General features: G+C 46.1%; 1 protein-coding gene across 1 annotated transcript; it reads right to left on the reverse strand.

The window, feature by feature from the left end:
• Window positions 1-8178: 8178 nt before the first annotated feature.
• LOC147346427 (serpin B3-like) lies at window positions 8179-15191 on the reverse strand. Its single transcript, XM_086372480.1, has 8 exons — window positions 15142-15191; window positions 13938-14127; window positions 13296-13352; window positions 11890-12018; window positions 11449-11566; window positions 10122-10264; window positions 9676-9831; window positions 8179-9009 (listed from the first exon to the last, which is right to left on the reverse strand). The coding sequence occupies exons 2-8, from the start codon at window positions 14100-14102 to the stop codon at window positions 8602-8604; spliced, it is 1176 nt and encodes a 391-aa protein (XP_086228606.1). The 5' UTR covers window positions 14103-14127; window positions 15142-15191; the 3' UTR covers window positions 8179-8601.
• Window positions 15192-22260: the final 7069 nt, after the last annotated feature.

Here is a 22260-nt window from a genome sequence, read left to right on the forward strand (position 1 = left end):
GCTCATTTTCCAGCAGACTCACTTGCTCTCAGTGAGAAGAACAATGGATACAAACAGGACCCATTTTAAGGGCAGTTTTCTAATGCTTTTTACGAAGATTTCTCAGAAAAGTAAATAGCTTGAGCTCCAGAACTACAACATTTCTCCATCATCCTGAACTGCAGCACACCCACTTCTGATTCATGACTAGAACAACAGAGTTAAATGTCTGTAAGAAAAAAAGAGGAAAAAATGTGTTCTTTGAATGGCATGGCTGAGTCTCACCACTGGAGTCTCATCTCTTCAAGCATCTGGTGTTCCTGTAATAGAATAATATCAAACACTGCTGTTTTAATACAAAACACTGGGGTTTTGTATTCACCCATTTTCCTCGTTAGTACCATGTTTAGGTTGGTGAGTTGGTTTTCCCCATTTCACAGATAACAGAAATGAGCCACAGAGTGACTGAACAGAAGCCCAGGTGGTGAATTGCCCAGGTGAGCTCTCCAGGCAGGTAGCTGGTTCCAGGAGGCTGCGCGTGTATCCACTCCCCACAGGGAGGTGTAGACAGACTCGGGGCCTTTACTGACAAATCTCCTTGTGTTTAGACGAAAAGAAGCTGCGTCTTCTGCCCTCTCAGTAGAGATCACGTTCTCCCACAAAATATAAAGGTGTGGGAATGGGTCCCTAATTTCTCCTCCAAGGACGCCACAGTCATTAGGGAGGAAGGCAGGGTTTCAGATACTCTTTTAGGGTTGTGTAAAATTTAGCAGTTTCAGTGTGGACGTATGTTTTAATTTCTTAGGCATATACTTAAGAATGAAATCTGTGGGTCAACGGTAAATTTACACTTGATCGATTGATTGGCTGAATTTCACTCTCTGATTGATTTAGAAGAACTACCAGACTGCCTTCCCCAGCAGCTGCACCACTTTACTTCCAGCAGGTTAGGAGAAAGCACGTGTGTGTGGGCTCCAATCCTCTCCTCACCCCGGCACTCAGTACTGCGCCTGCTCCAAGTCTGCAGTCCCAGCACAGCGCCCACTCACAGGAAGCCTCACCCACCACAGAGTCCCAGAAGCACAGGGATGGAGACACGAGCTGGAGGAAGGGGAGACCTGTGTGCCTAAACCGGAAAGATGATTCCTGAGCTCAGCCCTGCTGCTCTTAGGGCTCCTCCTGGTTATGTGTCCTGACCCCCGAATGACACTGGAGGTCAAAGACCCCAGAGCTGAGACTGGGTGGGCTGAGCGAGGATGGAGTCTGCTGGAGTCTAACGGCAGAGCTGAGTCTAAAGAAGAAGGAAATAAGCAGGAGAAAAGATCCAGGATGGAAAACAACAAACATGAGGAATAAGAGCTCCCAGTCGAGGCTGCGTCACGGGCGCTGTCAGAGAGCAGGGAAGCCCCCAGGCCAGAGCAGGGTGAACGTCTTTGGGTTCAAAGAGAAAGGGCTCTGAGCCCAGAGACAGAAGTAAGGAGCCCCGGCTGGGCCTGGAGGAAGCCCAGGGGACAGAGCAGGAGTCGAGGACTCAAGGGAACCACTGACTGAGCTGATTCCTCCTGTGAGTAAGTTACCGAGGTTGGTGGTACAGAGGCTGGCTTTGAGGAAGAGCAACTAACTGATGAAGATCAAGATTTTGTTCTGGAGGAGGAAATGGCAACCCACTCCAGTATTCTTGCCTGGGAAATCCCAGCGACAGAGGAGTCTGTCGGGCAACAGTCAGTCCATGGGGTGGCAAAGAGTGGGACACGACTGAGCATGTATGCAAAGCAAAGGATTTTGCTTAAATTTAGAGGGAACTTTGGTTAGTTCAAATAAGAATCCATATCACATCCTGGTCCCCCTCCTTTTCAAAAGTCCTCCTGGCATGTATTAGACAAGGTGAAGACACCACGATGTCACACAGTGTCACAGGACACTCAGCACTTCTCAGACGATTCTGCAAGTCAGTACTTGCCACCCGCCTTTGGGTATTTTCTAAATATACCAACATCATTGGCATCATGAATCCCGGAATCCAATAAAACTGAAGAGGAAATGACATGTCCAGGAACCATCCCACATATTTCTAATACCTGTGTAGGTTGCTTCAAAATAGCTCCTCTGCTCTCCTCCTGTTTTCTTCCTTCCTTGTGAAGGGCGTGAAGGTTCACCAGCTTTGCTGAGGTGCACATCCTAGGGGGCATTTTATCTCTTCCTTCTTATTATGCACGTGGTCATACCCATCTGCAGGTAAACTGGTTACTTGAGAAAACCCTTCAAGCTTTCAATAACAGGATATCTGCCAATTACTGTTTTATTTATTTATTTTTTAAAATTTTGTTTTATTTAACTTTACAATATTGTATTGGTTTTTCCATAAATCAAAATGAATCTGCCACAGGTATACATGTGTTCCCCATCCTGAACCCTCCTCCCTCCCCATACCATCCCTCTGGGCCGTCCCAGTGCACCAGCCCCAAGCATCCAGTATCGTGCATCGAACCTGGACTGGTGACTCGTTTCATATATGATCAATTACTGTTTTAATATTCCCATATAGATACAGATCCGCACAATGTAAATAGCATCTGAACAGGATGAATCAGATTTACCTTAATGTCCCTTAGTTGGGGAATGGTCTTGTCTGTAGGTGTATCATGGCAGACTGAGACAGTTCATTCTCACCACCCATCTCCCCATTCCCATGCCTCCAGTTCCACTCGGGACAGTCATCCTACTCTGTGCTTAGCACCATCCAACCCTCTCTCACATCTCCTGTCTCTAGAACCATTTCTACAGCCCTTCCTTTCAGCAGTTTTTGATTGACATTTAACATTCCATTTGATTTCGTGTGTGTTTGCTAAGTCACTTCAGTCGTTTCCCACTCTTTGTGACCCTCTGGGCTGTAGCCCACCAGGCTCCTCTGTCCATGGAGAGTCTCCAGGCAAGAATACTGGAGTGGGTTGCCATGCCCTCCTCCAGGGGATCTTCCCAATCCAGGGATTGAACCTGGGTCTCTTATGTCTCCCGTGTTGGCAACCTGGTTCTTTACCACCAGTGCCAACTGGGAAGCCCCTTGAATTGATTAAAATTATATATTAAGGAAGGACTGAGTAAGTCCTTAGTCAAAATTTTATTCTCTAACTTCTTATCATATCAGAAAGATCGCACTGCCTCCAGGATTCGCTTTTATGGGTCTCTTAATTTTTTGGTAGAATGCAGGAAGAGAGAGACTGTTCTTTGTGCATGAACTAGGAATCACTGACTCTTGGTCTCTTACATTTGAAAGAAGGCTTCTTGATTCCATGTGAATGTAGGGGTGATCACATAATGTGTTTGATTATCTATTTTTATAATTTCTTAATGATTCACTCTCCATTCATTGAGTTCTTAATTATGTTCTATGACTTAGTACTGAGCTTAGTGAAGGGTCTCTACCACAGTGCTAGAAGCAGGGACTTAATGACAAGGGAGGTTTGCCAAAGCTCCTTTACATTTGGTGGCCACTGACTTCCTAAGCCTCATCCTCTGAGACAAACTCTGAGACCATGATAGCACCATCTTTCCCCACCCCATGACTTCTGCAACCAGCCTCTGTGTTCCTGGACGTGACTCTGGCTTTAGCACATATCTCAGCAGGACTGCCAGGGACAGCTGTCATCAGCACCTTCAGTTTCTCAGTGATCCAAGCAAGAAAACGTCAACTCCATAGACCCCAGTAAATGTCTATCATTGCTCAAGGAACGCCTGGCTCTAACTCGTTCCAGGGATTTCCTCCCTGCATCTGATGACCACCTGACAATGAATCCTAATTCCCTATACTTCAAGTAGAAGATGTGCTCCTGAAATTCAGGGCATTGCATTGAATGTTGATGTACAATGTTGTTTTGATGGGGCTCATGTCCTTCTTTGAATGTATTTTTGATTGCTGAAATGGTTGACTTTTTGCTCTAGTAAACTACCATAACTTAACAGTTTAGGCACGGGAGCGTGAGAGGGCACTTCTCTGCTCTCCAGGCACTGTGTTAGGTTCCTAGGACCTCTGTCGTGAGCGGCCCACACTGAGGTTTCAAACCACCGTATTCATTGTCTCCCACTTCTGGAGGCTTGAGGTCTAAAATCAGTGTGTTCTCAGGACCACACTTCCTCGCGAGGCTCTCGGGGAGAAATCTCTTTACCTTTTCTACCCCCTGGTGGTTCCTCGAGTTTCCGGGCCTGTGCCTCTGTCTCGACATGACCGCCTTCCCTGTGTCTCTTCTCTTCATATAAGGGTCCAGTCATTGGATGAGGACCCAGCTTGAGTCAGTACGATCTTATGTTAACTAGCTATGTCTATGATCTATTTACACATAAGGTCACACTCTGCGATTAGAAATAAATTGGGGGTTGGGGTGGGGGTGGGGGGGCAGAGGAAGGTCTCTTCAGTGCGGTACCACCAGCGATCCTATCAGCCAAACTAAACACTCCTAAGAGTCTGGAGAGAAGCCATGGCAGTATTTCTCCATGACCACGAGACATTTATCTGTATCCATGCGATCCTGAGCAAGCCTGCGCAGCGCGGACACTGAGAGCTCAGGACACGAGGCCCTGGAGCAGCGGGGCCGGCGGCGGCGTTGGAGCGGACGCGGCGCCGGGGGGCGGCGCGCAGGAGGCGGTCAGGGCCTCGCAGGGCCGGCCTGCGGGTGTGGGCGGCTCTGTCGTGGCTCCGGCGGTGCTTCTCCTCCCCAGAACCCAGAAGGGTGAGGAGAGATGCGCTCTGGCTTGTTCCTGGTTTCAGGGCCACTAAGCGTGGCAGCAGTTCAGAGCCCCAGGAGGTGAAGTCCTCGTTTCAAGGGTGGAGATGGGAGGGCAGCGCGGGAAACTGGCTGCCCCGGCAGGGGCTTTTCCTGAGGCCTTCCTGGAGGCTTAGCTCCAAAGCCGAGGTGTGTTTAATGGTGGAGCCCTGCTGACCCAGCTCCCTTGTTTAGATGCTGTGCGTGTTTGGTGAGAGAGAGAGGCAGAGAGAGAGAACGTGTAGGGAGGCAGGGAGAGGAAAAGAGGGGGAGAGAGACAGAGGTGGAAGGGAGGGCGGTGCAGAGGGAGGCAGAGAGACTGAGCCCCTGCGGCGGACCGGGGTCCTGGAACCGTCACAGCTGAGGTTCCAGCCCCTGCGTGAGGCTGGAAGGCTGCCCCAGCGCACCCCTTGGAGCTAGCTTCCAGGTGCCTATGGAGGCATTATTACTGTACGAAGCTGCAACATCTCAAGGGCCTGTGTTCTGTCTCCAGACTTAGCTACCTGAGAATCTCCTGCGTTCACAGGGGCAGGTTTCCCAACCTGCCCACATGTCACAAAAGAACAGTGAGCTTGTCGCCTCCCTCAGATCTTCCTGATGAGAAACGCCTGGGAGCAACCAAGACAAGACTGCTTTACTGATGGATCAAGACTGCACAGGCCCACTCACAGGGCTTCTGCTTCCCTGGCTCATAGAGATTCCTGTACGCTGTGAAGGGTGCAGCATCTGAAGGGCAGTAGTTCATTCAGCTCAGAACAACTTGTTCTGAAGATAAGATAAGGCAAGGTGATGGAAGGAGTAATGACAAGTTTTCACTAACAACATAACTTCTCAAATCTTTCACTGTTTTCAGATTGGGATCTTTTGGAGACCCAACCAGAGGAGCGTCTGGAAATCTACTCAAACTAAATGTGATATTTCTACCTATGAGTTTACACTGGACACATTTTTATGTTATTCCTGATACTTATTCAAACACAAGGAAATACCAAAACTCTGGAGTGTTTAATGGTTATATAGTTTTAAGATACGTTGGGTTAAACCCATGAATGGAACTTATAAAATTTCTTGCCAATACAGTGTGTAGTATTCAATTAATATACAACCTTTGTGTTATTAATCCGATCAAAATTTCTTCTCTTATGAAGGTTATTCCTCATTTATTTCATCTCTGGAAATGTTTAGTGATTCAACCTGCCAATAGCAAAGCTCAAGACTCTACGTTAGCCACACAACCAATGAGTGTTTAGCGGTATCCATCTTCGTCTTAAGTGAAATAGCACAGGGAAATTATGCTCTGATCCATCTCATTCAATAAAATACCCGCTTTCATATTTAATAATTGGCTATCACTTCTTTGTATTTTTTACTATCATTTCCTATGATCGCATTGTTCTAAGTGTTTCAAAAGTCTCTTGTATTGAGATGTAACTACATTTGTTGTCGATTAGTCGCTCGGTCATGTCTGACTCTTTGCGACCCCATGGACTGTAGCCCACCAGGCTTCTCTGTCCATGGGATTCTCCCGGCAAGAACACTGGAGAGGGGAGCCATTCCCTTCTCCAGGGGACCTTTCCAACCCAGGAATCAAATCCATGTCTCCTGAATTGTCAGGAGGGTTCTTTACCACTGAGCCACCGGGGAAGCCCAGCTACGTTAATCCATAGTGTAAAATTGTCACGTGAGGGGATTATATAACACACACTCATTCTTTTCAGTCTCTTGTTTGCACAGCACAGCGTGTAGGAGTTTAATCCATGTTGTCAGTAGTTTTTCCTTTTTATCTCTAAGTACTATTCTTGGGTTTGTACTTTCCTCCACCTGTTTTGTTCACCTGTTAGACATTTGAGGTTTTGCCAGCTTTCTGGCCATTACGAATAAGGCTTCAGTGAACATTTGTGTCTTAGTCCTTTTGTGGTGGATGTATTCATATCTCTTGGGTAAAATCAGGATGTGGAATTACTGGTCTGGTAATAGTCTGGTCAACTTTTAACCCTGTAAGAAAGTAGTGATATGTGCCACTTTGTGTACTTGAGAAAGACTTTCTCTAGAAGTGCATTGCTCAGCCAAGGAGATATGTGGTTTTCTGGAGACATCACCCAGATGGCAGCATAGGAGACCCCAGCTTCCCCTCTCCCTTAGAGATCAACAGTGTGACAGCTGTTCTTGAACAACACACCTCCCGAAAAAGAAATGACAATACTGTGATGAGAGAGTGTGAATGATGTATGAATGATGAATGATGAATGGTGTATGAAGAGCTGTACGTATTTTATGTATGAACGTCAGGAGTTTTGAGGTGAGTATATATCTGTGAAACCATCATGCCAATCTGTGTAATAAACATATCACCTCCAAATGATTCCTCTTGCCCTGAGAGAGCAGTGTTAGTGCAAGCTGTGCTGGTGGTCACTTTGTAGAAAATGAGTGTATCAGATTTGTATGTAGAAAATGAGTGTACCACATGTTCACCTTCAACTTACTCCATGCTATGGGCCAATAATATTTTAATAAAGATTGAAAAAATAAAATTGCAAGACTGTTTTCCTGAGTGGTTTCAGCTTGTATCCCTACCAGTGGTGTGGGAGAGTTCCGGTTGATCCACGTTTTCTCCACACAGGGTTTGACCATCTTTTAATTTTAGCTTTGTGCAATCCCATGGGCACAAGTTGGTGTCCTGTGGTGTCTGGTGTTGTGTTGTTTAGTCACTACATCATATCCAGCTCTTTTTTGAACCCAGGTCTCCTGCTTGGCAGTCAGATTCCTTATCACTGCACCACCAGGGAAGCCTGTCCTGTGGTGTATATGCAGTATATTCTTTATTAAGCATCTATTATCTTTATGTTTAAAGTCACACATTGATTTTTATTACTTTGTGTTCAAAAATAACTTTCTTCATGTATGAATGATGTATAAAGAGCTGTATGTATTTAATGTATGAACGTCATGAGTTTTGAGGTGATTATATATCTGTGAAACCGTCATGCCAATCTTTGTAATAAACATATCACCTCCAAATGATTCTTCTTGCCCTGAGAAAAGTTATGTTTTGGAATATAAAATTTGTGAGTTCTTTGCTTTATGGGTTGGTGGAATTCAGGGTCATATGTCAGCCCTTCTTCTCACTGGATGGTCTCCCAATCTTATCCCATCTCTGCCTTCAGCTACAATTACCATATTTCTCTCGGTATCTCTAACATATGTATCATCTGTCTTACCTACTTAGAGACTCAGTTCACATCCCAAGTCTGAGTTCTAGATGCTTATATCTAGGCTCTTACATGGGTTACAGAGCCTTCCATGTTCTGACAGCAGTCTGCCTTTTTAACCTCATCATGCTGCACTATTTTGATTTCTATGTAGGATAATATCTTTCTATATGATCTTTTCCATGTGTGGGGTCACTTGCAGTTTGTTGGGAAAAAAAAGGATGAGCAACAAATGACATGAACAAGCCATGGTTTTATTGATAATGCATTTCAGAAAATTAAAAAATTTAGACATGTAAGGGTCCCACATACCACCTGAACTCAAGTAAATATGAATGTTTAGGTTTGAAAAGTAAAAATAACTTTTGAAATAGGAGCTATGATATTTCAAACTTAGTAGAAGATAGAGTATGGAAATAACTTTTTAAAATATAGTGAACACTTTGTCCAAGGAGGCGTTTTCATGTGGAATAGAGTAGGTTACATGTATTTGTAGAGAGAGAGAGACAGACAAACAATATTTTATCCAATACATTGTGAGTGGTGACCATAAGTTTGGAAAGGAAAATAAATCCAAGGGAACCTGTTGCACCAGCATTCAAGCTCCGGGAACATCTCTCTGAATGTCCCCGAGTGTGGCCGCTGGCCAAGGACGTCTAAGGGGAAGAGACTCGGCCACAGAAGAGGATGCTGTTGGTCTTGATGTGCTTGATGAGGAACAGGAAAGGGTGATCGCAGCGGAAACTCTCACGAATCGGCAATGATGTGAGGACAGCATCACCCACACCGGTAGCAGCTGCGGCCTCCGTGCCCTCCTCGGTCACCTCCACAAAGGACTTGTGGAAGACCTTTGATACCACCAGATCACGTCTCCCGGTCATGCCCGAGAAGTTGGCAACCCTGTCATTGAAGGCATCCACCATCCCCAGGGCTTGCAGTGTGGGCACGAGGTTGTAGCTCTCTTCCACTTTAAACCGAGGCAGGTATAAGTCCACTTCTCTCTTCCCCATATTCTGTGGGCTCGTCCACGCTATTAACTTCTCAGCAGTGAGCTGGTCTTCAAGCTGTAACAGTGGAAAAGGAACAACTGTCAGGATTCTCATGGTCATGGAGCCCACCTAACCTTGGATTGAAATGTCTGGGAAACCTTTATTTTAACAGTAAACATGAATACAGGAGATTCAGTTTATTACATTTGCTCTGAGGAGGAAACAATAACAGTCCTGAATATATATCATATGATTAAATAAATGTTTTTATACATTTATAACTTTGCTCTTTCTATGTATGTATGTACACACTATATACACATATGTAGAAATGTCTATACACATGTGTAGATGTGTGTTATATAAACATGCACACAGAAATGAAACAACATGTGTTTCATGTGAAGGTCATGTCTGACTCTTCGTGACCGCATGGTCTGCATCCCTCCAGGCTTCTCTGTCCATGATTTCCCAGGCAGAAGTACTGGAGTGGGTTGTCATTTCCTCTTCCAGGGGATCTTCCTGACTCAGGGATTGAACCCATGTCTCCTGTGGCTCACACACTGCAGGCGGATTCTTTACCATTGAGCCACTGATGTTTAAGATATTGATGTTATTATTATTATTATTTTTTTGTTCTATGCTGCCAGGCAGTACCACCAATCTATGAGCAGCCCACACAAGCACTGAATCACTGGAAATGTGAGCAATGGCAAGGAGACAGTGAATACCAGGTTTTACCTTCTGCAGACCGTCTACTTCATTGGGCAGCAGCAACATCATGCTTAGCTCTTCGCCTTTGTACGGGATTTCCAGGATCTTGGCTTGCACGTCCTCCAGTGGCACGAACTTGAAACTATTGGTTTGTTTCATCATCCGCACAGGTTTGCTTGTATCCTGCAATAAATTCATGTGCAAAAGAATGCCAAGTGAGCAGTAGTCCAGGAAAAAAGATAGTATTATTGAGACACCAAACTCAGCCTCCTAAGAGATGATCTGGGAAATTTGTGTCTTAGAGATAAGAGTTTCTTCAAGGAATCCCAGGTTAATAAAGCTTAAAAAAAGGACAAGAAAATAAGCCTTGACAAATTCTATCTTCTATACGAGTTATATATTAATTACCATGTATTTAAATTTCACAGTGCATGTAGCTACACTTGGTTATACACGTAAATTACAGACAATACCTTGTTCAGCCAAAACTTTTCCTCTGCAGTATGTTCTTCCTTAAATTTCTGGTTCCACTGCCCTTTGAAGTAGACTGCGTTCACCAGAACCAGAGCAGTAGAGCTGTCGAGAGAGTCTTCGGGAAATAGGTCCTTGATTTTTCCTGCAAAGACAGAAAATCAAAGGTCTGTCATGAAAGGCACAAGTGGTTTATCTGTCAGATGCGTTGAAAGTTACAAGTGATGATTAAATATTGACACGTCAGCCCGTGAGGGACTCCATGCCCAGTGGTTCACCAGGTGAGGCTTTGCTCATGGCCCCAGCCTGATAGAGTCGCCCTCATGCAGACGCCCCTGCTCCTGACTGGGAAGGTGTTCAGTCTGTGTGTGTGGGGACATCAGTCATTTCACAAGGAATCCTGATGAACTGATTTCTGATATTTAAGATGCCATGATATTTCTATGATACTTAAGATGCCATGCTGTGCTAAGCCTCTTCAGTCTGTGAGCCCACGGACTGCAGCCCACCAGGCTCCTCTGTCCATGGGACTCTCTAGGCAAGAATACTGGAGTGGGATGCTGTGCTCTCCTTCAGGGGTCTTCCTGACCCAAGAATTCTGGATCATCAATTCTGACAATATGATGCTCATCAGAACTGATGAACAGGTCATCAATTCTGAAGAACTGATTTCAGCTGACCTTTACTGGTCAGTTTTCTTCTTCCCTTTCCTCCCTTCCTGTTCCCTCAGTAGCTTTGTCTCTTGTTTCCTTTCCCTGTCTTCTTCTTCATTCTGCACATTGAGTTGCTGTAGGTTAAGCCTATGTTTTGGAAGGGAGGTAGGATACGGTTCATGGGATGGAGACGTTGTCCAGCCCGTCCCTGGGTGGGGTGGACACTGTGACAATCCAGTGGGAGGGGGACGTGGGCCAGGACCCTTCTCCTGCAGGTGGTCATTTCTGCAAGAAGGATGGTGTAACGGAGAGCGGCTTGTTTCCCAGTTAAGAAAGCAAAAGTGGACTCTTCATATTTTCTCTTAGGGATTATAACCCGGAAGTTACGCCTTTAATTTAGAAACAGCTTATGAATCAACCTGAAGTCTGAGCAGAGACTTGGGATCCACAAGACACTGTCTTCCAGACCCAGCTGTGCCTGCAGGGGGCTGGTCCTGGGAGCACCCCGGCCGTTTCTCTCCGCATGACGTGGACCGTCCACCCCCTGCAGGGCCTCCCCACCCTCTGCAGTCTCGTCTCACCCCGCTCCTGACAGCCCGGTCAGGGTCCAGCACCGTGTTCAAACACAGCGGGGACTCAGCCGTGGTTTGTAATGAGTGACTCTCTCATAACCTACCATTGGTTTGGCTCTCCACCCAGGAATTAATCATCTTTCGACTTTCCTCTGTAGCATTTTTAAAATCAGCAGATTCCACACTGGCTAGATAAAATTTCTGAACATTATCCATATATTCCTATGACATGAGCAGGAAGAAAGCAGGAATGAAAAGTAATTTATCAGTAACTATGTAGGTATTCCCAAATTAAATTAAATGTGTTAAATCCTGACCAAGCAGAGGTCACAGGCCAATCCCTAGCCCCCCCCTTACTGGTGTGCTATCACCCTCTGGACTCTCCAGCAGGTGCGGTTGTGGTTGCAGAGCCCTGGTGCCCCTGGGAATAATGCCTCCGTGTGGGTCCCCAGGCTCCTCTGCACCCTCCCCACCGCCATCCATTAGGAGATGTGGCCCGAGGACCCGGGATGCAGACCAAAGGTGTGACAGATCAGGAAACTCACCTGGAGAAACCGAAACTCCTTTTCTCCGTAGAGCCTGTTGGCGACACTCAGCTCATAGGCATCAGTGGATTTCTTTAATTCTGTCAGAAGCTTTGGAAAGTGTTGATGAACATTTCCTGGCTTTTCAACCTTCAAATGTCAAAAAGTGAGGTCATTGGAGTCTCTGTCAATGTAAACTCTACACGCCCAGGGGTCTGTGGATCCCTGTCTAGAGGGCGGTATCCCCAGGGATGATGGTTGTGGTTATTTCCCCTAATTGGTGTGTTTTACAGGTATAGCCTTCCTAATCCTTACAGCCGGTCTCCTAGGCAATTCTTTCTCCTGCTCAGACACACCCTCTTTTCTCCTTTGAACTACCACGCAGCGCCGTTCCTCCAGGCACTGTCTTAGCCGTTTGCAATGCTTAGGGTCACCTTCTCAGCTAAAGTTAGGCTTCTTGAGGGCCAGACCATAGTGCGTCTCTGACAGTCATCAGCTGTGTGAGAAAGTGAAATCTGTGTATCGTCCTAGGTTATGACGTGAAGCCCTGTTATACTCCTGGTGGGATTGTCTTCTAAGACCTGTTGACTCTGCCCTACGGCTCTTCGTTCTGATGGCCGCACTTCTCACTGTGGGAGCAGTGTGTGTCTGGGACACTGCCGGCAGCTGTACACCAGCATCTCTAAGTCCTTGGCTGGATTCACATGATGACAAGAGAGTGCAGAGGGCTAAGTAGCTTCTCCAAGGAGACAGAGCCAGGTTTTCAACCCAGGCTTGTCTCAATCCAGAACCTTAACCTTGCTACCTGAGAGTTCTGGACGAGCCTATAAACAACAGCTCTCAGTTAATCACTTTCCATAATATATTTTGATGCCTAACTATTGGTCTTCATAATATGAACTACCATCATGATTTAACATTATCCAATAATAATATTAATATTATGAGTTAATACTATGCAATGTTAGAAACATGTTATAAATAGTATAGTTATTATTTTGCTATAATAACCATAATAAAATACGTAATATACATCAGAGTTTTCATTTTCCTGGCACTGCTATTCTGTTTCACATGGATTTGCATGTATTGCAGCAGACATTTTATCATCCCCAGTTAACTGGGATGAAGTCACTGTGGCTCAGAGCAGTTGTATTGTCCACATTTGTCATTCCTGAACAACAGAGCGCAATCTGAAGCCCCTTTGGGTTTCCGAGCCCTTCCCGTGAAGCACATGCTACTCTCCTCTAGGATAACAAAGACGTGAAGCACATATATGTAACGTGAAATGAGCAACAACTCTCTCTGCTGGGTTTCACTTAAGATGTGCCTAAAAGTGGACTTTCCCCACTTGGTCTGAAATTCCCAGTTTAAACTATGACCCTCTTGGATATGTGATCCTCTAAATCCGGTGCCCTGTGACTCACGTGCTCTTTTGCAGCTCCTCCTCTTGTGTTCTCTGCGATTTTATTGAAGTGAAGGACCTGGAGGAGACAGACAGTGGGGCAAAGAAGTGTCACCTGGTATATCTGTGTGCATCACAGTCGACCAAAAAGAAAGAAAAAAGTCGGGAAGAAGAAAGGAAAGAAAATGCAAACCAAGTACCAAACCAAACAAAAAACCCCCAAAGCATAAGGAACAAAGAAAAGAAGAAAGAATATTCAGTGCAAACACTTGGTTCTTAAAAAACACAGTCTGTGTGTGGGAAACACAAAGCTGCTTGAGCGCTGTCCACTGTAAAGAACTGTGTCTCGTTTTTCATTCATCGTTGAGGAAACATGTAAAGATATCTCCCGTGGACTTTAGTCAGGGCCTCACTTCTACTGAGGTCTTCCATTAAAGCCTCACCTCTGGTTGTTGGGCAGTTGTAGGGGTTCATCCCAGCCCCCAGAGGAAGTCCAGGCACAGGAGGCAGGTGGGGAGCCCTGCCCCCATAACTCTGTGCCCACCCAGTCGTGGGGCTGCTTGAGCTTCCCGTGGGACCCGGGGACAGCAGACCTGTGGTCATCTGCACAGCAGCCAGCAGACACCCCATGCAAACCTGTGCGGGAAAGGCAGCTGCCACCTACCTTCTGCATCTGTGATGCGGTGTTTCCTCGGGCCCCTAAGTAAGTCATGGCTAAGGCTGACGAGATACTGAAAGGCGACAGGAAGATGTTTTCCTTCTCTGATTTTCTGATCTGGTGGAACAGATCAATTGCAAGGTGGATGATTGCTTCACTGAGGGAACTCATGGTGGCCGGATGTGGTCTGGAAGTCCTGGAAGAGCATCAGATGCATTTTATCATCACTCTAGGGAAGGAAGGTAGTCTGTAATGAGAATTTCTAAAAGAAATGCCTTATGTGTGGGTTGTGGATTTCTGGCAACGAAGATTTTTCCTTTCCATACATTTGGTAATTAGAAGACTTGAAATTAGGAATACCGGAGTGGGTTGCTATGCCTTCCTCCAGGGGATCTTCCCCACCCAGGGACTGAACCCACATCTCTTACAGCTCCTGGACTGGTAGATTTGTTCTTTACCACTAGTGCCACCTGGGAAGCCTTATTTATAGAAAACGTTTCTTAAATATAATAGAAACTTGATATTATACATTTCATAATTGAGAGATGTACCTGTATCCATCTCATAATTAGACGACTATTGAAATTAGTATTTAAAGAACATTTTTCTAAAAAGTAATAGCGTATCTTTACTGTTTCTTCCTTACTGACTGTACAAGAGTGGGTAAAAAGTGCTTTATAACAGAGGTTGTGTTGTTCTTGTTCAGTTGCTAAGTCGTGTCCAACTCTTTGCACTCCATGGACAAGCTCCTCTGTCCTCCACTACCTCCCAGAGTTTGTCCAAATTCATGTTCATTGAGTCCGTGATGCTGTATAACCATCCCATCCATGCTGCCCCCTTTTCTTTTTCCTTTCAATTTTCCCCAGCCTCCAGGTCTTTCCAAGTGAATTTATCACAGATTCAAAGGCAAAACTGATGTGGTAACATCCAGCCATCTCCCATCAGGTACCTCCGTGCCTTACTTGAAGGATCTGTGGATGCTGGACAGCCTACCCCTGATACACGTGCTCCCAAAGGAACGTGGGTTTTCTTTTAGAAATAAGTAAATTACCTATGGACTAAATCAGGAGAAAAAGTTCTTCTGTGGCAGAATACGTAGAATACCATCATACCAAATGAAATATTTAACACACGCACGATAAAACATCACATTCATTATTATTTTCAGAAAGGACTCCTGAGTTAGCGCAGAGCTGCTGGAAGCACTTACCTGTGTTCCTGGAGGAAGCAGAGGTGGGCAGGCAGCCTGTAAGCTTGTGTGCCAGGCGTGCTCAGCCCTGAATATATATACCTCTACCAGCCGCCGCCCTTTCCTCAAGGCAGGTGGTATTTCAAGATCAACTTCTGATTTCGTCACCACTTACCTTCAACTTCATGAGGAAGAAGTCTTTATGAGTCAAGACAAGATTATTGACCAACTCCTGTAAGTCCTTTCCTTCTGCAGAAGAAATTGTGCCCTACCATCCGTGCTCATGGGAAACACATGTACATGCCTTTCCGGCACCTGTGACAGTACACTTATGTGGCAGCTTCTTCACGTGCCCTGAAGAACTAGGCCCAGCCAGAAATAACCCTTAAAAATCTTTCTTCTCTTGTTAATACATGTTGACTTGTGTTTAAGACCACTTCTAACACAAACAATTGAAACGCTGACATTTTTTAAGTTCTGAAAAGGCTGTTTCTTTAAAAATATTTTGTATACCTGGGAAAATAGCTCAATGTCTCAGCTGAAGAGAGACTGGCAAACTGTGTCAGCTGTAGGTGGAGACCAGGCAGGATCTGCCTCCCCTCGAGGCTGGACCCTGGCGTGGTCCTCCCGGTGACCCCATTGTCCTCGTGGTTAATCCCAGTTGTGCCGTGGTTGCTAAGGTCAGAGGGCAGCTCATTTTCCAGCAGACTCACTTGCTCTCAGTGAGAAGAACAATGGATACAAACAGGACACATTTTAAGGGCAGTTTTCTAATGCTTTTTATGAAGATTTCTCAGGAAAGTAAATAGCTTGAGCTCCAGAACTACAACATTTCTCCATCATCCTGATCTGCAGCACACCCACTTCTGATTCATGACTAGAACAACAGAGTTAAATGTCTGTAAGAAAAAAAGAGGAAATAATGCCATTCTTTGAATGGCATGGCTGAGTCTCACCACTGGAGTCTCATCTCTTCAAGCATCTGGTGTTCCTGTAATAGAATAATATCAAACACTGCTGACTATTTACTGAGGGGGTTTTGTATTCACCCATTTTCCTCATTAGTACCATGTTTAGGTTGGTGAGTTGGCTTTCCCCATTTCACAGATAACAGAAATGAGCCACAGAGTGACTGAGCAGAAGCCCAGGTGGTGAATTGCCCAGGTGAGCTCTCCAGGCAGGTAGCTGGTTCCAGGAGGCTGCGTGTGTATTCACTCCCCACAGGGAGGTGTAGACAGACTCGGGGCCTTTACTGACAAATCTCCTTGTGTTTAGATGAAAAGAAGCTGCGTTTTCTGCCTTCTCAGTAGAGATCATGTTCTCCCACAAAATATAAAGGGGTGGGAATGGGTCCCTAATTTCTCCTCCAAGGACGCCACAGTCATTAGGGAGGAAGGCAGGGTTTCAGATACTCTTTAGGGTTGTGTAAAATTTAGCAATTTCATTGTGGATGTATGTTTTAATTTCTTGGGCATATACTTAAGAATGAAATCTGTGGGTCAACGGTAAGTTTACACTTGATCGATTGATTGGCTGAATTTCACTCTCTGATTGATTTAGAAGAACTACCAGACTGCCTTCCCCAGCAGCTGCACCACTTTACTTCCAGCAGGTTAGGAGAAAGCACGTGTGTGTGGGCTCCAATCCTCTCCTCACCCCGGCACTCAGTACTGCGCCTGCTCCAAGTCTGCAGTCCCAGCACAGCACCCACTCACAGGAAGCCTCACCCACCTCAGAGTCCCAGAAGCACAGGGATGGAGACACGAGCTGGAGGAAGGGGAGACCTGTGTGCCTAAACCGGAAAGATGATTCCTGAGCTCAGCCCTGCTGCTCTTAGGGCTCCTCCTGGTTATGTGTCCTGACCCCAGAATGACACTGGAAGTCAAAGACCCCAGAGCTGAGACTGGGTGGGCTGAGCGAGGATGGAGTCTGCTGGAGTCTGATGGGAAGCTGAGTGTAAAGAAGAAGGAAATAGCAGGAGAAAAGACCCAGGATGGAAAACAACAAACATGAGGAATAAGAGCACCCAGTCAAGGCTGCGTCACGGGCGCTGTCAGAGAGCAGGGAAGCCCCCGGGCCAGAGCAGGGTGAACGTCTTTGGGTTCAAAGAGAAAGGGCTCTGAGCCCAGAGACAGAAGTAAGGAGCCCCGGCTGGGCCTGGAGGAAGCCCAGGGGACAGAGCAGGAGTCGAGGACTCAAGGGAACCACTGACTGAGCTGATTCCTCCTGTGAGTAAGTTACCGAGGTTGGTGGTGCAGAGGCTGGCTTTGAGGAAAAGCAACTAACTGATGAAGATCAAGATTTTGTTCTGGAGGAGGAAATGGCAACCCAGTCCAGTATTCTTGCCTGGGAAATCCCAGGGACAGAGGAGTCTGTCGGGCAACAGTCAGTCCATAGGGTGGCAAAGAGTGGGACACGACTGAGCATGTATGCAAAGCAAAGGATTTTGCTTAAATTTAGAGGGAACTTTGGTTAGTTCAAATAAGAATCCATATCACATCCTTGTCCCTCTCCTTTTCAAAAGTGCTCCTGGCATGTATTAGACAAGGTGAAGACACCACGATGTCACACAGTGTCACAGGACACTCAGCACTTCTCAGACGATTCTGCAAGTCAGTACTTGCCACCCATCTGTGGGTATTTTCTAAATATACCAACATCATTGGCATCATGAATCCCAGAATCCAATAAAACTGAAGAGGAAATGACATGTCCAGGAACCATCCCACATATTTCTAATACCTGTGTAGGTTGCTTCAAAATAGCTCCTCTGTTCTCCTCCTGTTTTCTTCCTTCCTTGTGAAGGACGTGAAGGTTCACCAGCTTTGGTGAGGTGCACATCCTAGGGGGCATTTTATCTCTTCCTTCTTATTACGCACGTGGTCATACCCATCTGCAGGTAAACTGGTTACTTGAGAAAACCCTTCAAGCTTTCAATAACAGGATATCTGCCAATTACTGTTTTATTTATTTAGTTTTTTAAATTTTATTTTATTTAACTTAACAATATTGTATTGGTTTTTCCATAAATCAAAATGAATCTGCCACAGGTATACATGTGTTCCCCATCCTGAACCCTCCTCCCTCCCCATACCATCCCTCTGGGCCGTCCCAGTGCACCAGCCCCAAGCATCCAGTATCGTGCATCGAACCTGGACTGGCGACTCGTTTCATATACGATCAATTACTGTTTTAATATTCCCATACGGATACAGATCCGTACAATGTAAATAGCATCTGAACAGGATGAATCAGATTTACCTTAATGTCCCTTAGTTGGGGAATGGTCTTGTCTGTAGGTGTGTCATGGCAGACTGAGACAGTTCATTCTCACCACCCATCTCCCCATTCCCATGCCTCCAGTTCCACTCGGGACCGTCATCCTACTCTGTGCTTAGCACCATCCAACCCTCTCTCACATCTCCTGTCTCTAGAACCATTTCTACAGCCCTTCCTTTCAGCAGTTTTTGATTGACATTTAACATTCCAATTGATTTCGTGTGTGTTTGCTAAGTCACTTCAGTCGTTTCCCACTCTTTGTGACCCTCTGGGCTGTAGCCCACCAGGCTCCTCTGTCCATGGAGAGTCTCCAGGCAAGAATACTGGAGTGGGTTGCCATGCCCTCCTCCAGGGGATCTTCCCAATCCAGGGATTGAACCTGGGTCTCTTATGTCTCCCGTGTTGGCAACCTGGTTCTTTACCACCAGTGCCAACTGGGAAGCCCCTTGAATTGATTAAAATTATATATTAAGGAAGGACTGAGTAAGTCCTTAGTCAAAATTTTATTCTCTAACTTCTTATCATATCAGAAAGATCGCACTGCCTCCAGGATTCGCTTTTATGGGTCTCTTAATTTTTTGGTAGAATGCAGGAAGAGAGAGACTGTTCTTTGTGCATGAACTAGGAATCACTGACTCTTGGTCTCTTACATTTGAAAGAAGGCTTCTTGATTCCATGTGAATGTAGGGGTGATCACATAATGTGTTTGATTATCTATTTTTATAATTTCTTAATGATTCCCTCTCCATTCATTGAGTTCTTAATTATGTTCCATGACTTAGTACTGAGCTTAGTGAAGGGTCTCTACCACAGTGCTAGAAGCAGGGACTTAATGACAAGGGAGGTTTGCCAAGGCTCCTTTACATTTGGTGGCCACTGACTTCCTAAGCCTCATCCTCTGAGACAAACTCTGAGACCACGATAGCACCATCCTTCCCCACCCCATGACTTCTGCAACCAGGCTCTCTGTTCCTGGACGTGACTCTGGCTTTAGCACATATCTCAGCAGGACTGCCAGGGACAGCTGTCATCAGCACCTTCAGTTTCTCAGTGATCCAAGCAAGATAACGTCAACTCCATAGACCCCAGTAAATGTCTATCATTGCTCAAGGAACGCCTGGCTCTAACTCGTTCCAGGGATTTCCTCCCTGCATCTGATGACCACCTGACAATGAATCCTAATTCCCTATACTTCAAGTAGAAGATGTGCTCCTGAAATTCAGGGCACTGCGTTGAATGTTGATGTACAATGTTGTTTTGATGAGGTTCATGTCCTTCTTTGAATGTATTTCTGATTGCTGAAATGGTCGATTTTTTGCTCTAGTAAACTACCGTAACTTAACAGTTTAGGCACGGGAGCGTGAGAGGGCACTTCTCTGCTCTCCAGGCACTGTGTTAGGTTCCTAGGACCTCTGTCGTGAGCGGCCCACACTGAGGTTTCAAACCACCGTATTCATTCTCTCCCACTTCTGGAGGCTTGAGGTCTAAAATCAGTGTGTTCTCAGGACCACACTTCCTCGCGAGGCTCTCGGGGAGAAATCTCTTTACCTTTTCTACCCCCTGGTGGTTCGTCGAGTTTCCGGGCCTGTGCCTCTGTCTCGACATGACCGTCTTCCCTGTGTCTCTTCTCTTCATAGAAGGGTCCAGTCATTGGATGAGGACCCAGCTTGAGTCAGTACGATCTTATGTTAACTAGCTATGTCTATGATCTATTTACACATAAGGTCACACTCTGTGATTAGAAATAAATTGGGGGGGTGTGGGGGGCAGAGGAAGTTCTCTTCAGTGCGGTACCACCAGCGATCCTATCAGCCAAACTAAACACTCCTAAGAGTCTGGAGAGAAGCCATGGCAGTATTTCTCCATGACCACGAGACATTTATCTGTATCCATGCGATCCTGAGCAAGCCTGCGCAGCGCGGACACTGAGAGCTCAGGACACGAGGCCCTGGAGCAGCGGGGCCGGCGGCGGCGTTGGAGCGGACGCGGCGCCGGGGGGCGGCGCGCAGGAGGCGGTCAGGGCCTCGCAGGGCCGGCCTGCGGGTGTGGGCGGCTCTGTCGTGGCTCCGGCGGTGCTTCTCCTCCCCAGAACCCAGAAGGGTGAGGAGAGATGCGCTCTGGCTTGTTCCTGGTTTCAGGGCCACTAAGCGTGGCAGCGGTTCAGAGCCCCAGGAGGTGAAGTCCTCGTTTCAAGGGTGGAGATGGGAGGGCAGCGCGGGAAACTGGCTGCCCCGGCAGGGGCTTTTCCTGAGGCCTTCCTGGAGGCTTAGCTCCAAAGCCGAGGTGTATTTAATGGTGGAGCCCTGCTGACCCAGCTCCCTTGTTTAGATGCTGTGCGAGTTTGGTGAGAGAGAGAGACAGAGAGAGAGAACGTGTAGGGAGGCAGGGAGAGGAAAAGAGGGGGAGAGAGACAGAGGTGGAAGGGAGGGCGGTGCAGAGGGAGGCAGAGAGACTGAGCCCCTGCGGCGGACCGGGGTCCTGGAACCGTCACAGCTGAGGTTCCAGCCCCTGCGTGAGGCTGGAAGGCTGCCCCAGCGCACCCCTTGGAGCAAGCTTCCAGGTGCCTATGGAGGCATTATTACTGTACGAAGCTGCAACATCTCAAGGGCCTGTGTTCTGTCTCCAGACTTAGCTACCTGAGAATCTCCTGCGTTCACAGGGGCAGGTTTCCCAACCTGCCAACATGTCACAAAAGAACAGTGAGCTTGTCGCCTCCCTCAGATCTTCCTGATGAGAAACGCCTGGGAGCAACCAAGACAAAACTCCTTTACTGATGGATCAAGACTGCACAGGCCCACTCACAGGGCTTCTGCTTCCCTGGCTCATAGAGATTCCTGTAAGCTGTGAAGGGTGCAGGATCCGAAGGGCAGGAGTTCAGCTCAGAACAACTTGTTCTGAAGATAAGATAAGGCAAGGTGATGGAAGGAGTAATGACAACTTTTCACTAACAACATAACTTCTCAAATCTTTCACTGTTTTCAGATTGGGATCTTTTGGAGACCCAACCAGAGGAGCGTCTGGAAATCTTCTCAAACTAAATGTGATATTTCTACCTATGAGTTTACACCGGACACATTTTAATGTTATTCCTGATACTTATTCAAACACAAGGAAATACCAAAACTCTGGAGTGTTTAATGGTTATATAGTTTTAAGATACGTTGGGTTAAACCCATGAATGAAACTTATAAAATTTCTTGCCAATACAGTGTGTAGTATTCAATTAATATACAACCTTTGTGTTATTAATCCGATCAAAATTTCTTCTCTTATGAAGGTGATTCCTCATTTGTTTCATCTCTGGAAATGTTTAGTGATTCAACCTGCCGATAGCAAAGCTTAAGACTCTACGTTAGCCACACAACCAATGAGTGTTTAGCGGTATACATCTTCATCTTAAGTGAAATAGCACAGGGAAATTATGCTCTGATCCATCTCATTCAATAAAATACTAGCTTTCATATTTAATAATTGGCTATCACTTTTTGTAGTTTTTACTATTATTTCCTATGATCGTATTGTTCTAAGTGTTTCAAGGTCTCTTGTATTGAGATGTAACTACATTTGTTGTCGATTACTCGTTCGGTTTATCTGACTCTTTGCAACCCCATGGACTGACTGTAGCCCACCAGGCTTCTCTGTCCGTGGGATTCTCCCGGCAAGTACACTGGCAAGGGCAGCCCTTCCCTTCTCCAGGGGACCTTTCCAACCCAGGGATCAAATCCATGTCTCCTGCATTGTCCGGCGGGTTCTTTACCACTGAGCCACCGGGGATGCCCAGCTACATTTATCTATAGTTTAAAATTGTCATCTGAGGGGATTACATAACACACAATCATTCTTTTCAGTTTCTTGTTTGCA

Source organism: Bos grunniens, chromosome 24 (genome assembly GCF_055505025.1).
Source record: "Bos grunniens cultivar Pamir isolate PY7600 chromosome 24, Bosgru_T2T1.0, whole genome shotgun sequence".
NCBI classification, from domain to species: Eukaryota; Metazoa; Chordata; class Mammalia; order Artiodactyla; family Bovidae; genus Bos; species Bos grunniens.